This window comes from Vollenhovia emeryi, unplaced genomic scaffold (genome assembly GCF_000949405.1).
Source record: "Vollenhovia emeryi isolate VEMERY1.0 unplaced genomic scaffold, V.emery_V1.0 DF939170.1, whole genome shotgun sequence".
Classification (NCBI taxonomy): Eukaryota; Metazoa; Arthropoda; class Insecta; order Hymenoptera; family Formicidae; genus Vollenhovia; species Vollenhovia emeryi.
In genome coordinates, this window is record NW_011967196.1 from 778,638 (window position 1) to 794,653 (window position 16,016).

Sequence of the window (16,016 nt, forward strand, 5' to 3'; positions counted from 1 at the left end):
TCCTGTGACTGGTGATACGCAGGTTACGCTACGCAATTTACGCTCCATGTGAAAGCACCCTCAGACTACGGATTGGGATTGGGATTAGATTGAAATTTAATTAATCACAGTAAAGCCTATCACACAATGCCAGGCAACAGGCAATAGGAATAGGGAATAGAATTTTTGACGCGTTGGATTGGTTGAACGAAAATTTCCGACGAATCCAACGCGTCAAAAATTCTATTCCCTATTCCTATTGCCTGTTGCCTGGCATTGTGTGATAGGCTTAAAGCCCGTATCAGACTACGGATTGGGATTGGGATTAGATTGAAATTTAACCAATCACAGTAAAGTTTACTAATCTCAAGTTCAGTAATTTTTACTCTGATTGGTCAAATTTCAATCTAATCCCAATCTCAATCCGTAGTCTGATACGGGCTTTAAGTTTACTAATCTCAAGTTCAATAACTTTTACTCTGATTGGTCAAATTTCAATCTAATCCCAATCTCAATCCGCGTAGTCTGATACGGGCTTAAGCGTAACCTGCGTATCACCAATCACAGAACTATTTCAACGGAATTATTGAAACGGTTCTATCAGAATGGTCGCGTTCAGCAGACACAACTGTTGAGTGAGCGCTCAATGATTTCTTAAGCCCGCTGCAGACGATGCTATTTTTCCTGCTGGATTGCTTGTGATTTAAGCCCGCTGCAGACGATGCTATTTTTCCTGCTGGATTGCTTGCGATTTACTAAATTACTAGGAATCCTGAGTGCTGAATGGTGCAACGATAGTAATTTATTAGATTGCAAGCAATCCAGCAGGAAAAATAGCATCGTCTGCAGCGGGCTTTAGTAAATTACTATCATTGCACCACTCAGCACTCAGGATTCCTAGTAATTTACTAAATTGCAAGCAATCCAGCAGGAGAAATAGCATCGTCTGCAACGGGCTTTAATGGCCGCGTTCAGCAGACACAACTGTTGAGCGAGCGCTCAATGATTTCTTAACATGATTGGCTGGATCTAAAAGTATTAACCAATCATACTGAGCGCTCACTCAACAGTTGTGTCTGCTGAACGCGGCCAATATGACTGGCTGGATCTAAAAGTATGAACTAATCATATTGAGCGCTCACTCAACAGTTGTCTGCTGAACGCGGCCATAAACCAATCATACTGAGCGCTCACTCAACAGTTGTGTTTGCCGAACGCGGCCAACGGTGTCCAATAGGAGAGTCCGCTTTCTAGTAACTCTGCTAAAGTCACCAGAAAACCAGCTCTCCTATTGGATAACGGGTGTCGTGCGGCGACACTGGGCGCGATGTAAGTCACTCCATATTGAACCAACGCGGTCGCCTCGCGAGAGTCGCGATACTCCGTGACCGTACGCGATCGTCCACGATAGTCAGCGATAGTCTGTGTTGGTCCTCGGACACGCGGATATGTCCGTTCGTTCTCGCCTCGTTCGCTCCGCTGTTATGTAGATGCCCACCATGAGAACGGCCGTCCGCGATAGCTGAAAGTAAATCTCTCCCGGGGGGTGCGACGTGGGGCCCGAGCACGGTGTACGCGGGGAAGATGACTTCTTTCGTGCCGTCGCGAGTCTAGGGATTCATGAAATTGAAGAAGCGAAAGAGTCTGTGCGCGCAGTGCGTGAATATGCCCGCCAAGGTCTCTAAGAAGGTCGTGGGCATGATCATACGAAGCCGAAAGTCCATTATGAAGGATGGAGTCATCACGGTACCCAACGATTTTATACGTTAAACCCAACTAAAAACACACCGACACCACCCCCCCCCGCCCCCCCTCCTCGCCCCTCCTCCCCCCGAGCCGCCCGACCAGCACCCTCTCGCTCCGACACCCGCGGCATACCTGCGTGCCGCGCGGACACGCACCGCTTTTATCTCCGAGGCCCGTTTTATCCTCACGTAGCGCGTCGGCACGATCGGCTACCCCGATGGGTACAAGGCCCGGTCTACGATGCGTTCTCGGTCGCCAATCTTTTTTTCGGGCGCGAACTCGTGAAAAGCGACAGTTTTCATTGACAAACGTTGAATTCGCTGACGGAGTTTTTCTCGCGAGTTTACGCCGGAGAAAGAGACTCGCGATCGAGCGCCCCGAAGTCTGAACTGTATGTCAGTGCTTTTTCTTGGAAAAAGGAAAAGGACCGACATACACTTCTGGGGCTCGAACCGTGAGTCCGTTTGTCTCGCGTGAACTCGTGCAAAAGTGCAAAATTTTGTTAACGAATTCAACGTTTGCCGATGAACATTTTCACTTCCCGCGAGTTTACGCTCGAGGAAGAGATTCACGATCGAGTCTCTGGCTTCTGACTCGTACACTCCGTACAATTGGAGTAAGCACGGCTGCCCAAGGAGAAGAAAAAGTCAGGATGGTGTCAATTTGATGCCATATTGATCACATGTGTGTCAAATTTTGGTTAATATGGCATCAAATTGGCATCAAACATTCAAAAAGTCAGGATGGTGTCAATTTGATGTCATATTGACCACATTTGTGTCAAATTTTGGTCAATATGGCATGAAATTGGCCAAAATTTGACACAAATTTGGTCAATACGACATGAAACTGAAGCCATCCTGGACTTTTTCTTCTCCTTGAGTGGTGCGTTCTACGTTTCGGCGATTCGCGAAGATAAAACGGGAGCGTTTAAATCCGCGGGCACGCTTGGTCCTGAATATTATGTATATATATTATTTTCTCGCACTTGCGCGTGCACGTATAAATCATCATTTTTGTGCAGACGTGACGGACGCACGTACGTCGCGCTAATTGCGACGTGTGTGCGTCGTGTATTTTCCAGCACTCGCGCATTATTATCTCAAAAAGTCGTTATCGCACTTGGGTGCATGCCGCTCGCACACGGTTTTTTCCGAGGGGTGTCCTTACGCGCTTCGCGCGAGGCACATTCGCGAGGAAGAAGGGACTAGTAACTCGGCGGCTTATCTACATAACCTATGAGACGCGTTATCAGCTGACTAATCGTTTTTTGTAAACACGTCTGACTGTGCGCTCGAAGAGGAAAATCCGACTGACGACAGGGAGCGTAACAATTTGTGGCGAAGCTTCCCGAGGAGAAGAAAAGGTCAGGACGATGTCAATTTGATGTCATATTGACCAAATTTATGTCGCCAAATTTATTGACCAAAATCTGATACAAATTTGATGTCGATACGACATCAAATTGACATCGTCCTGGCTTTTTCTTCTCCTTGGTTTGGACGCTGGTTCGACCTGCAGCCTCCACTAGGTCCTCAATTTTCTCAACGGAAGCTTCACGCCCAGTAAACACCGAGCATCGGTCGCGTTGCATCTGTGTTAAGCCCGTATCAGACTACGGATTGGGATTAGATTGAAATTTAACCAATCACAGTAAAGTTTACTAATCTCAAGTTCAGTAACTTTTACTCTGATTGGTCAGATTTCAATCTAATCCCAATCCCAATCCGTAGTCTGATACGGGCTTTACGATTTCTCACTCAACGATGCGAATGTAACGTAAAGCCCGTATCAGACTACGGATTGAGTTTGGGATTAGATTGAAATTTAACCAATCAGAGTAAAAGTTACTGCACGAGATTAGTAAACTTTACTGTGATTGGTTAAATTTCAATCTAATCCCAATCCCAATCCGGGCTTTAAGCCCGTATCAGACTACGGATTGAGATTGAGATTGGATTGAAATTTGACCAATTGGAGTAAAAGTTACTAAACTTGGGATCAGTAAACTTTACTGCGATTGGTCAGATTTCAATCTAATCCCAATCCCAATCCGTAGTCTGATACGGGCTTTACATTTGCCCGAGGCAAGATGAAAAGTCAAGACGACGTCAATTTGACGTCACGTTGACCGAAGTATGACATCAAATCGACGTCGTCTTGACTTCTCGTTCCCCTCGGGTACATTGAGCGAGAAATTGTAACGTAAATGCAATGCAACCGCTCGATGTTCACCGGGCTGGCAGTCTCATTTCTACGGATCAACATCGAGCCCACTTATTTACGTCATTGTATTACGCCAATCGACGTTCGGCGAATCGCCCGATACAAATCAAATTAACTCCTCTCCGTTCCCGATGCGAACGGTTGCCGTATTTTTTTCTTCCCCCTCGGCAACCGACTCGCGAGTCTCGCGATCGTCCAATTGCCTTCGCCGAGGTCACCCCGTACATCCCAGCTGTGATTCCCCAACTCGAGGAAGATAAAAGTGGACATTACTCCGCATTTGTTTTTATCTGTGTTTTTTTTACCTGTCAGCGAGACACACGCGCGTACACACATTAACATTTTTCTTGCGCGCGCGCGCGCGCGCATGCACCGCACACGCATGCACCGTAGCGCATAAACAGACGAGTGTCGCGCGCATCGATCAATTACTCGGCGCGCGCGATGCGCTCCCGCGTCCGTGCTGGCGACGAATGGATCGCAATGCGTCGCGCGTACCGACCTAATCCGACCGCCCCGGCACCGCTTCGCGGCGCCGCTCTGCGGGAGCCTCGGCCGCACAGCTGTGGTCGTTAGGTTAGGACGGCGGGGCCCGCGGAGTTAGCTCGACCAGGCTGTACCGTCGCCGAGCGGGGGAGGAGACGGCGTGGGAGGGGATGAGGGTGAGAGAGAGAGAGAGAGAGAGGGACCAGTCGGAGCAGTCGCGATATGCGGAGGTTCGATTCCTCGCGTGAACCGTCCCGCGCGACGCGAATGGACCGCGCGACGGGGTTGACGGCGCGCCGAAGGCTCTCGGCTGGAAATATGTGATCGCCCGAGATCTCGTCTCGCCGCAGCAGCCGCCGCCGCCACACTCGAACGGCCGCGGTCTCCAGGATTACGAGATACGCGACGGCAGCACGAGAGAGGGGGTGACAGACAGAAAGAGACCAGGAGGAAGAGAAAGACGACGCCGCCGCCGCCGCTCTCGGCCGCACAGAAGAACCCCCGGGCGTCGAGTGGACGACGAAGCGCCGCCGAGAAGAAGCGTCCCTCCGTGTCGCCGAGGCGAGTCCCTCGCGCCCCTCGCGTCGGCCGCCGTGACGTCACTCGGTGCGCGCCGCGGCCGTGCGCGATCGGATCAAGGCCGCGCGCGAGTCGTCCCGTCCCCCCGGGCTCTCCGGGAAGCAGCGTCGCTCGCGCGCTCCCCGTCACGAGGGGGAAAAGACTCACACCGATGGGCAGAGGGAGCGGGGAGACGCCGCGCGGTTTCCCCGAGCCTGGCCCCGTCGCAGGGGACGCGGCTCCCCTGCTCTGCCCCCCCCGGATCTCGCGTAGCCCGCCAAGAAAACCAATGACGCCAGCGAGTTGGCACTGCACGCGGGACGGCAGCGTTACAGGACTAATTATGTCATGTGCCTCGACGAACGCGGAGTTACCCTTGACAGACGCGGGACGCGCGCGTCGAGATCGAGCGGATTTCAGTCGGACACCACGGAGGGACGCGCTGGCCTGAGCCTTGCACTGCCAACAAAAAGTTCAAACCGAGCTGACGAGCGATCGTGAGAGAGTGAGAGAGAGAGAGAGATCGATTATGTCACGCTCCCGCGAATGCGAGCGAGGAGGCGCAGAGTGACAAACGGAGTGACCTGCATCTCACGACTCGATTCACTTTTCTTACCCGCAACCCGCCGAGGCAGAGTGTACATAAGGAGACGTAGCATATAAATGATATTCGCGAAAGTGATAGTAAATAGTTTTATTTTATAGAAGCGTTGCAAACCGTTAATCAAAAGTTTTGTATTAATAGGCGCTGTCGATAGACATGTAAAACGAATATATATATATAGATATATATATATATAGCGACGACAGATGCGCGGCTTCGTTGTAACAATCTCACTCGTGTGGCAAAAATGTAAATGAAACGGGCCGCGGAAAGCACTCGTGGTAGCTAATCTAGTGCGAGGCATGCGTTTCAACGATGGTGCGCTATCCCGTCTGCCTTGGACGTTACGTTAGGGAAGCTATGAGAAATGACGCGGGCCTGAGCGAGCGACAACTGCGAGCGTTATCGAGGGACGAAGGAAGATCTCGCAGGAAACTGTGGCAACGGTGCGCCGATATGACGTTAATGGCTCCGGGAGAGGACTATCCGTCTCTGTGTCGCGTAAGCGGAACGACGGCGGGCGTGTCGATTAAAACGTGAGAGTATGAAAGGAAGCACACGTAGCGAGACTCTTTAGGGGCCATGCCCCCCGGGGCGAACGGCGGGGCAGAGGGCCTGGGCCCGACCTGTTCCGAGATACACAACAGTCAGGATCACGCTATAGCCAAACTCACGCCTCCCCCTACGTTCGTTCAGCAATGCTACAGACACCTCAAGGTCAGCTGCTAAGTATCCGTCGCCTGTGATACCCGCAGAAGGCCGTATCCATTTGCCGGGGATTTATTTTACACGCTCTTGCGCGCCCGCACACACACACGCACGTTCCTATTAACAATTATACCGCGCCACGTTTCACGCGCCCGTGCTAAGGATCGCTTTGTTCTTGTCTTTTTCAGAGCTCTGGCGTCGGCGAGGCGAGCGTGTATCACGCGCTGGTTGTAATATTTCTGGAATTCTTCGCATGGGGATTGCTCACCATGCCTATTATTAGGGTACTGAACGAAACATTTCCGGATCACACGTTCCTGATGAATGGCTTGATAATAGGAATCAAAGGGATCTTATCTTTCCTCTCCGCGCCACTGATCGGTGCCCTCTCCGACGTATGGGGTCGAAAATTTTTTTTACTCATCACAGTGGCCTTCACATGCGCACCAATTCCCCTAATGAGCATCAACACGTGGTGGTTCTTCGCCATGATCTCCATCAGTGGCGTATTCGCTTGCACATTCTCAGTGGTGTTTGCATACGTTGCGGACGTGACGGAAGAGAATCAAAGATCGCTCGCGTACGGCTTGGTACGTGAATGCCATTTCTTATCGGCCAAGTGGCAACACTTGCGTTTCAACGGCCAGAGCTTTCCCTTCGCAAGCCGACGGTCATGATGCAACCTGACGTATGAGATAAAATAATTGGACATTTTGCTCCTCAGGTGTCGGCAACTTTTGCCGCGAGTATGGTGATAAGTCCAGCCTTGGGTGCTTATATCATGAAGACATACGGAGAAAATCTTTCCGTGGCATTAGCAACGGCGATCGCAGTCTTGGATGTGTTTTTCATATTAGTGGCCGTACCTGAAAGTTTGCCTGAGAAAACACGTCCGCCGGCGCCCATATCGTGGGAGCAGGCCGATCCGTTTGCTGCTCTTGGAAAGGTAAAGGCACAAGTATCAAAGAGATTACAGAATCCGTCGCGCAGAGACGAGAGGGCGCGATATTTGTGCGACGCATCATTTTTCTAAATAGGAGCACTGTGTGTAGAAAAGAAATGTACATTTACTTTGCAGGTTGGCAAAGATCATACTATTTTAATGCTGTGTGTCACTGTGTTCCTGAGTTACCTCCCTGAAGCGGGACAGTATAGTTGTATATTCGTTTACTTAAAATTGGCCATGGGTTTCTCCAATCTTATGGTAGCAATATTTATCGCCGTGGTGGGCATCCTGAGTGTGGGGGCGCAAATTGTATTAGGGCCCTTGATGAGAACGCTCGGCAGCAAACACACTATAATGCTCGGTCTGCTGTTCGAGATGTTACAGCTCATGTGGTACGGATTCGGCTCGCAAACATGGTAAATTACTTGTTTCTCCGCTAACGAGCAGATGTTACTTTATTAGTAGCAACAAAATTACGATAACGAGTCGAGATTAAACGCGATGGCAAAGAGCGACAACGTGTCAATGTCTCTTATCAAACGTTAATTGTTTCAAGGATGATGTGGGCCGCTGGAGTACTTGCTTCTGTATCAAGCATCACGTACCCCGCGATCTCCGCGTTCGTATCCATGCATTCGGACGCCGATAAACAGGGATTGGTACAAGGTATGGTGACTGGGATGCGTGGTCTCTGCAATGGACTCGGACCTGCTATGTTCGGTGTCATATTTTACCTCTTTCACGTCGACCTGAACGACGACACACCCAACCTTCCCTTGAAACCGTTCGTGGACGAAACCAACAGAACGGGAACTAGTACACATCTTGACATAATGCCTCAGGTACATACATTATATCTGCAGGTAAGCATAGTTTCTTTCTGTTAGCCTATCCTGTAATTTTATGTCCAGCGTTAAACTTATTTGTCGGAAGAAGAGACACTCGGCACGTTTATGTATCTATAAATATATAAGCCAAAAGTATTTTCCGACTTAATTTAAACTCAAGTGTTTCGTTGAATTGTGTTTCCAGCTTGTGCCGGGGCCGCCGTTCGTGTTTGGTGCGTTACTTGTGATCTGCGCGCTGCTAGTAGCCGCATTTATTCCCGAATCAAATACAATGTCAACAGGATCGTTGCATCACCCATCCACTTCCCGGAGGCCCTCCGGTAAATACGCATATCAGAAATGTACGTTACAGGTTGTCAAATATTACGGCTAAAATGCCAAATATGTTTATGGTGACGGGATTCATCGAAAATTGTTTCAATTGCAGTTTCTATCGACTTGTTGATTAAGCACACGGAAATTTATTGCTAGAAAAGTTTACGCCCTAGAAAAATCATTACATGTATACATACGGCAAATTTTTCACTTGTTGCAATGTGCAGAGTGAAGCTTAAAGTGCTTGTCATTTTAGGTTTGTCCTTGGACGTTCAGTACGAGGCAGACCGAGTGGGAAGTGGAAGAGGAAAGATCGGTCCGCTGTCACCACTAGTCGACAATTGTAATTCCGCCGCGCTATAATGTCTATTGAAAAATGTAAGACAAGCCATATAGCGACGAGAATACTTTAGCCAATCGGTAAAACTTCCCTTAACCACCCTTAATCAGAGGTGGTGAGGTCGTTACTAGGACTGGTCATTTCCTTCGAAGGCTTCGACATCCGAACTTTCGAAGCTTCGAAGTTGACTTGGAACTTTCGAAATCTTTGAAGTTTCGAAGTTATCAAAAGTAACAGCCCTAGTCGTTACTATGAGATGCACCTGAATCGAATCAGGCGACTGTAATAGAGTTGTCTATATTGTATTATACTATTTGTTTAAGGCAGTAACTAAGCTTGATTTTAGGACTTATCGATGGAACTTAATGTTTAGGTTGTGACAAATTTGCACAAGCAGTGCTTGTGCGATAATACCGTGGGTTGATCTCAGAGTCGTGTGTGATCGTACGACAAGCGTGTTGCGATTAAAAAAAAACGTAACATTAGATCTTCCTTTTCAAGATTTTTGCGCCGACTATTAAATCAGATGTAACAATTTTACGCCAAGTAATCAGTATCAGTGACTCTTTATGCAGCTCGCCAACGGCACAAAACGATACATCGGTGAAAACTGTAATCCGTAATTTATTAGATTTATACCTTGATCTTTTACTTTTGATGTCGTATCCTTTTCTCTTGTTTCTAATTTATGTTACCACTTTTTATATCAAGTGCTAATGTAAATTGCGCAACGTATTTTTGCATCTCCGTACATTCGTAGCACTAGAAATAGCTTTTACACATTCCTTGTAAGCATAATTTTTACATACAAAAGCAGCATTAATTGACAATTGAAAAGGATGCAAATTCTTTGAAACGTATTTTCCTTTTGTATGATATGATAATTACTTATCATTCTTGTACAATGTACATCATACACCATATAATTTAGCTATTTATAAATCATGCGACTCGTTTCTTTCTGCACAAACTATTTATTTTAATAGGTAGAAACTATGAACATAACGAGAAAGGCCTCAATACTAGGAAGTTATACAAAGTGATAGTTTGTCATTCAAAGACAATGGTAGACGTTAACACTATGAGTAAAATGAGATATTAATTATTAATTGAGAATCAATAGTTCTCTTAAATTATGTGTGTTATAATCGGAGACATTGATGTTAAAACGAAAAGAAACATTTTATAATAGAATAGAATCTTGTATATATTTTGCTTCTATTTTATAAAAATATCAAAACTTTTAGGAAAAGAATATGTTTTCGTGCAGTGGCATTATTGATTTATATAAAATTATAAATGCATATATCAAATTTTTCGATTGTTTAAATGATGTGGTTTATCTTTAATTCGTGTGTTATTATTAGTATGTTTTTATAAAATATCAATAGTATATTTACACGAAAAATAGAACCATTTCAAACTAACTTGTAGGAAACGACAAGTAATTTTAGTTACTCTACTGAATTGATTTTAGTCATTATGAACTCGATTAGTGTCGATGAAAACCAAAGAGTGATTAATGACAAATGCAATTTAGTAAAAAAAAAAGAAGAAAATATGCAACGTGCTCTTTTCGCAAATTTAAAAACCTCCCTTAACAATTATTATTTCGTAAGTTTGCACACGTTTGTGATTATCTTCTGGAAAAATTCCAAATTACATCAATTATTGGATGATATTAATACTGAATCTTTTTATAAATAAAGGTAACAAATATGTATTTGATACATATTTAATGTTAACTCCTTATTTTTATGTACGTCTGAAACAAAACAGTTTGCTAGATATTGAAGGTTTCAGTCGATATGGCTTATAATCTTTGTCGAATGTATTAAAATTACGTGCGTTTTCTAGAACCTAGCTGTATTACAGTAAAGTATTACAGGACAAAGTAGAAATCGTGAGGTGTAAACAGTGCAATTGCAGTTCTATAGTTTCTGTTTGTATTTCCTTAGAGTTACTTACGAACTCGCTCTCGTACACTGAAGTAAATATACGCAATTGTATTATAAATATACAAAGCAAACAGGAAGATTATAATATTAAGGATAAAACATAGAATATAAGTCTTGATTCTATTACGAATCAAGTAATTGTATATGTATAATGTACGATGAATGCATTAATAAAAAGTGATTATTTTTAAGATAAATGAAGGTAACACTTGAAAATCTCGCATTTATGCGGTATAAAATATTCGAAAATTACGTTAGTTGAAACAATGTATTAAAATATTGAAGTGTGTCTCTTATGTCAATATCTATTCCTGCACTCGACGAAATCCAGCAGGAGTTTTCAAGTACTCCGATTATTGAACAGCGAGGAACATTCCGGATATTGACACAAGGAATATTCTGTATTTGAATAGGTCAGTTGTGTGAATTTAAATATTAACGAGTACTTTATAGAAAAATTTATTGAAAATTGCCTTTACATGCAACAGTTTAGTTATTTCATGTGTAAATTATTCATATTTATATCAAGAGTGACAAAACTTACTTTCTAAAATACGAATAAAGTAGAGTATGGTTTCATAACCAGATAAAATCTCTTCTTTTCATAACATTGTTAATATTATTTACATATTTACTATTTCGTTGCAATTATTCCATAACATCTGGGAGAGAGTGCTGGATCAAACAAGCGTATCACAGCAACTTTGGAACACTGGATATTGTTTTGTAAAAACATTACTCTATCTAACATGATTGCCGCTTCCACCACTGAGCTCATATATATTCTCAACATTTGGAAGAGACGCAACTTTGGTTCGAAATGCATGTGATTTTGATATATTTGTTGCAACACGTAAGCGGATGGTATCTAAAATATCGTACGTTTCATAAAATTTCTGTTGGCAGAAATTAAAACAGACAAGTCTAGATTCAACACACGTACCTGCTTCTTATCCACCCCGAGTTTGGATAGCGCACACTTTGCGTAATCCGCGAAATTATTAAATGATCCACCACGACCCACTTTAGCATTGTAATGTCCTATTAACAATATACATAAATTAATATAAAATACAAATTCAAAATATATTTCAAAAATCGTTAATAGCAATCGACAGATATCTATTGTATAGGATAAGCAAATATTAATTTTCGAGCATCTCGAGTGGTGTCTTATGCCTAATAATTTGTAAATTTGCCTAGTATCGTGTAGCGCTCTTAAAACGCAGTCTTGAAAGACGCAAACGTAATTGCCGAGGCACAAGATCCCACTCGACGATCGAGGTCAGTGTTCAAATATGTATTTACGTTCGCATTGTACTGACCCATTGAATGTAAAATAACTTGCAACACGGCTCTGTAAAATAACGAAGGAGAAAGATGCTTGTTATGTTTGCTCCTCTCGACAGATTGCTGAGCCAACATTCTGGCATTTCTGGTGAAATTCCAGCGTCCGCTCAGGGTTTCATCCGCCAAGTGATAACAGCATGGAACTACAAGGAGCAAATTGATGTCCCTCGCACGTACGAAAGCTCTGATCACCGAGTGCACGAGCATCCCACAGGTATGTAGTCCCGCTAAGATGAGATTCTTGTTTACGCTCCAATCGGGACAATGCGTATTCACCATTTTACTATAATTGGTCGTGTCGTCCAACTCTTGAACTATATATCGAACCTAAGGGGCATAGGACAAGAACGTGAGAATTTTTTACAAACGTCATAAACGAGGCAAGGCGATTGAATAACTTTCGTAAACCTTCGTCAGCGGCCGTTTCCTCTTCTGAATCTTTTCCTGACGACTAGTCGCACCCTTGTGGCAAACTAGCGACGAATCGATTGCCAATACAGGAATATCGAAATGTTCCGACAAGTACGTCGACAGATACGCTTTCCCAGCTCCGGCGTCTATTACCAAGCTGCTGGTGGCAAGTGCCATTTCGGCGATGACTTTTCCAAGCACTTCAATCTCGTGCGACTTCTTTGCATTCATGAGCTCGGACTTGGGGCGAATAAGTTCGCCCTCGATCGAACAACGCCCCTTGGAAGGCTGCGGTAACAGCTTTGGCAAGTCGTCCGCGCGCATGACAGCCGGGCACGACTCTAAGGAGAGCGATCTCGTCGATTGTATGAAACTAGTCAATTCCGAGTCCGCGCCGTTCTCTGCCCAGATATCGTCGCTCGCGTCGACGCTCTCGAGCTCCGCCCTGAGTCCCTCCGGCAAGCACTCGTCCCACAATCCTTCGGTGATGAAGTCAACCAGGTGGCAGTCTATCAGCTTGCGATAGACATCAATCAAGTCCAACGCCCTCTCAAAGTGCCGGTTGTACTCCGTCATTGTCGTCGCATTAGAATTCAAGTTTATCCGTCTCCGGATAAAGTGGACTGATCTTGGCTAGCGAGCAGAACTTGGCGTACTTGAACTTGATGTCCTCCACGGCTTTGAGAATGTCCAGACTGTCGTCCTGGTGCTCGGGAAGCGTGCCGCGAATGTCCTGCAACAGCTTCCAGGCTATTGCCAGCGCCTTCTCGCACTTGGCGTCGTCGCTCTGCAAATAGTGCTCCAGCACTCCGCTGTAGTATCCCAATTGCGCGGCGATGGTGCTGGCCCTGTGATAGCCAAGGTGGTATCCCTTCAGCAGCTGCTCCTTGCCGCTCTTATAGCCCTCCTCGTAGGCCGACTTCTGCGCGATTTCCTCCGCAAACAGCAGGTCCTCAAAGGCCTTGTTCACGTCCACATCCTTCCCTTCCTGGGACATAATTATACTGACTAGAAAAAGACAGCGGCAGGTTACACATCTTTGCATTCTGCTACACGCGAAAAGTATTCTGTTCGAAAGGTAGTCTTACGTATCCACTCCACTTACTCTTGGCCAATTGTCGTGGCAAAAGTACCGATTGCAAGATAAAAGCCTGCCGAGCTATTGCGCATCAATCAACGATGGTAATGAGCTGCGAGGCAAGTCGTGATGCTTGTTAGATGAATTGGGGCAACGTCTATAGACTACTATACGGACGGATGCGTATACGACGCGGTGACGCGCGAGAGCGCGCCGATGCCGAGTACGCGACAGGCGTGATCGCACGTGGACTAACCGTGCGCGAGTCCTCTCGGTCTCAACGAGCGCGACGTGGCGTAAATTCGCCTGTCGAAGCCGTAAAAGCGGCGAAACCGACCGAGACTTGCGCGCGCGCGCGCGCGCACGGTGCGGCCAGTATTGCAGGTTATGTTCTGACACACTGTCGTGTCTGGTCGTGTCGGCGCTACGTGGACGCGGAATGTGCAGTGGTGCTGCGGTTTGAAGAAACGCTTTCCTCTCCGGCTCGGCCGCGACACTTGTCTATTGTCCGATTCCCTTCCGTTTATTTCGACCTCGACGAGACGGGAAAAATGACGGATGAGCGGAATTTCCGCTCGCAGTATTACGAGAAGGTGAGGCCTACCCAAACGCCGTTCCCCAAGGAGAAGAAAAAGTCAGGACGGTGTCAGTTTGATGTCATATTGACCAAATTTAATATGGCATCAAATTGACCAAAATTTGACATAAATGTGGTCAATGTGACATCAAACCGACACCATCCTGACTTTTTCTTCTCCTTGGGTTTGCTCTCCACCCAAGGTGAAGAAAAAGTCAGGATGATGTCAATTTGATGTCATATTGACCAAATTTTGGTCAATTTGATGCCGTGTTGACCAAAATTTGACATAAATTTGGCCAATGTGACATGAAATTGTCATCATCCTGACTTTTTCTTCTCCTTGGGCAAATCGGAGCGACAACTGTACCCGCGTATGTACCAGAGGTCCTCAGAACGCTATTTCTTTGAAACGTCGCAGGTCGGTTTTCGCAGCGTCGAGGAAAAGAGGTCGCTGGAGATACTGTTGAAGGAGCGCCCGCTTGACAAGACAAAGCTGAAGCAGTTCTGCTTGAGATTCACCATGCCCGCTATGTACAGGAACTTCCTGTGGAAGGTCCTGCTCGACGTTATACCGGTTTACCCGGAGAGCCAGGGGTTCATAATGGCCCAGCGCAAGGTGGAGTTTCAGGACTTGCAGAGAGCACTGAGAGTCACCAAGGTCATAGACGACTTGACGAAGCCTCATCTCATGTTCCTAGCGATGTGGCTGTTGCGCAGAAGAAGGGCTAAAGTTGACATGACCGCTCAGTTGGAGTCGCCGTTGTACAGGTGCACTGCATTACCCGATATCAGACTTTTACATTCAAATGGAATTTTGATGAGTTTTAACCCAGACCCGAAATTTGTCTCGATTAGCTTTTCTCTGTGAATCCCGAGGGACGCCTTGGCTCTATAAAGTCGCAGACACTTTGCGCGACGGCCCAAAATGTTGTATTGTAACAGAATTATTCCAGAGCTATGAGCAAAATGGCCGAGACGCTGTGGCATGTGATTGACGTTGAATCGGAGGAAGAGAAGCTGGTGGACATGTATTGGATATTATCCGGGCTTTTTGTGCAAGTTGAGAGGCTGCAGAAGGAAGTGGGAAAGTTGCAAGACTGTACATACGCGCTGTTGGAGAAGGAGGACGTAGAGTTGTACAAGCATCTCGTTAAAATTGACGCCCTTTATAATTTGCCATACGATGCGTGGTTTTATTCGTGTTTCGCTGGCATAATATGTAATGGATCTATTGCCAAGTATGCATGCAACGTGTTGTCATAAAAGCTGCATCGCAACCTCCCGTACTTGTAGAATCGCTAGAGCATTCAATTCTTTATTGTAGGATATGGGACAAAATCACCGTCGGGGCATACCGAATTTTAATATTTGTTGCCGTTGTTACGTTGACCACTTTGAGACGCCTATTATTGAGATGCGACAGCACGGATCACGTGTTAGATACTATTAATAATGTAAGACTACTGGCTAAACCATCGCACCGTAATATAACGCAATGGGCATGCTTTCTTAGATCTTACATTGTGTTTTAGATAACGGAAGAAACGTCAGAGGTGATAGTCAATAAAGCAATCGAATCGATGCAGCAGAGCGGGACAACTCAACAAGTTGACATGTATTTCACAAAGCACAGTTAATACTTTATACCACATAAGATAAAAGCGCGGTATATTCTATATATTAATTGTATATATTGTACGATTAAGTTATTGTCAACATTAAGTTTGTTTCTAGTTTTTTCCAAGTGTGTCTCATATTTAAACGCTATAGAAACCTGATTTTCAACGTCACTCAGAGTAACTTTGATACGTGGACATTAATACTTTCGTGAAATTGACCCTGGGCCTATAATAAATTAAATTTGCAATTTAGAAATGTAAGTA

General features: G+C 45.5%; 4 protein-coding genes across 8 annotated transcripts; 2 read left to right on the forward strand and 2 right to left on the reverse strand.

Moving 5' to 3' along the window:
- Positions 1 to 1,339: 1,339 nt before the first annotated feature.
- Positions 1,340 to 10,905, forward strand: LOC105563869 (hippocampus abundant transcript 1 protein). 4 transcript variants are annotated; one of them, XM_012015826.1, is made up of 7 exons: positions 1,340 to 1,725; positions 6,496 to 6,897; positions 7,032 to 7,253; positions 7,386 to 7,669; positions 7,810 to 8,116; positions 8,286 to 8,442; positions 8,673 to 10,905. In XM_012015826.1, exons 1-7 carry the CDS (start codon positions 1,600 to 1,602, stop codon positions 8,777 to 8,779), a joined length of 1,605 nt encoding a protein of 534 aa, XP_011871216.1. In that variant the 5' UTR covers positions 1,340 to 1,599; the 3' UTR covers positions 8,780 to 10,905. The 4 variants fall into 4 exon arrangements, with proteins under 4 accessions (XP_011871216.1, XP_011871218.1, XP_011871215.1 ...); XM_012015828.1 differs by lacking the exon at positions 1,340 to 1,725 and adding an exon at positions 5,553 to 6,316 and having other exon boundaries at positions 8,286 to 8,421; XM_012015825.1 differs by lacking the exon at positions 1,340 to 1,725 and adding an exon at positions 5,559 to 6,316.
- A 252-nt stretch (positions 10,906 to 11,157) lies between these two features.
- On the reverse strand, positions 11,158 to 13,072 carry LOC105563873 (methyltransferase-like protein 25). The gene is made up of 4 exons (XM_012015832.1): positions 12,473 to 13,072; positions 12,040 to 12,391; positions 11,658 to 11,755; positions 11,158 to 11,582 (listed from the first exon to the last, which is right to left on the reverse strand). Exons 1-4 carry the CDS (start codon positions 13,049 to 13,051, stop codon positions 11,349 to 11,351), a joined length of 1,263 nt encoding a protein of 420 aa, XP_011871222.1. The 5' UTR covers positions 13,052 to 13,072; the 3' UTR covers positions 11,158 to 11,348.
- LOC105563872 lies at positions 13,041 to 13,664 on the reverse strand. 2 transcript variants are annotated; one of them, XM_012015830.1, is made up of 2 exons: positions 13,581 to 13,664; positions 13,041 to 13,483 (listed from the first exon to the last, which is right to left on the reverse strand). In XM_012015830.1, exon 2 carries the CDS (start codon positions 13,470 to 13,472, stop codon positions 13,062 to 13,064), a length of 411 nt encoding a protein of 136 aa, XP_011871220.1. In that variant the 5' UTR covers positions 13,473 to 13,483; positions 13,581 to 13,664; the 3' UTR covers positions 13,041 to 13,061. The 2 variants fall into 2 exon arrangements, with proteins under 2 accessions (XP_011871220.1, XP_011871221.1); XM_012015831.1 differs by having other exon boundaries at positions 13,564 to 13,612.
- A 409-nt stretch (positions 13,665 to 14,073) lies between these two features.
- On the forward strand, positions 14,074 to 16,004 carry LOC105563870 (TBC1 domain family member 7). The gene is made up of 6 exons (XM_012015829.1): positions 14,074 to 14,146; positions 14,552 to 14,901; positions 15,087 to 15,371; positions 15,458 to 15,587; positions 15,666 to 15,748; positions 15,868 to 16,004. The coding sequence occupies exons 1-6, from the start codon at positions 14,105 to 14,107 to the stop codon at positions 15,962 to 15,964; spliced, it is 987 nt and encodes a 328-aa protein (XP_011871219.1). The 5' UTR covers positions 14,074 to 14,104; the 3' UTR covers positions 15,965 to 16,004.
- Positions 16,005 to 16,016: the final 12 nt, after the last annotated feature.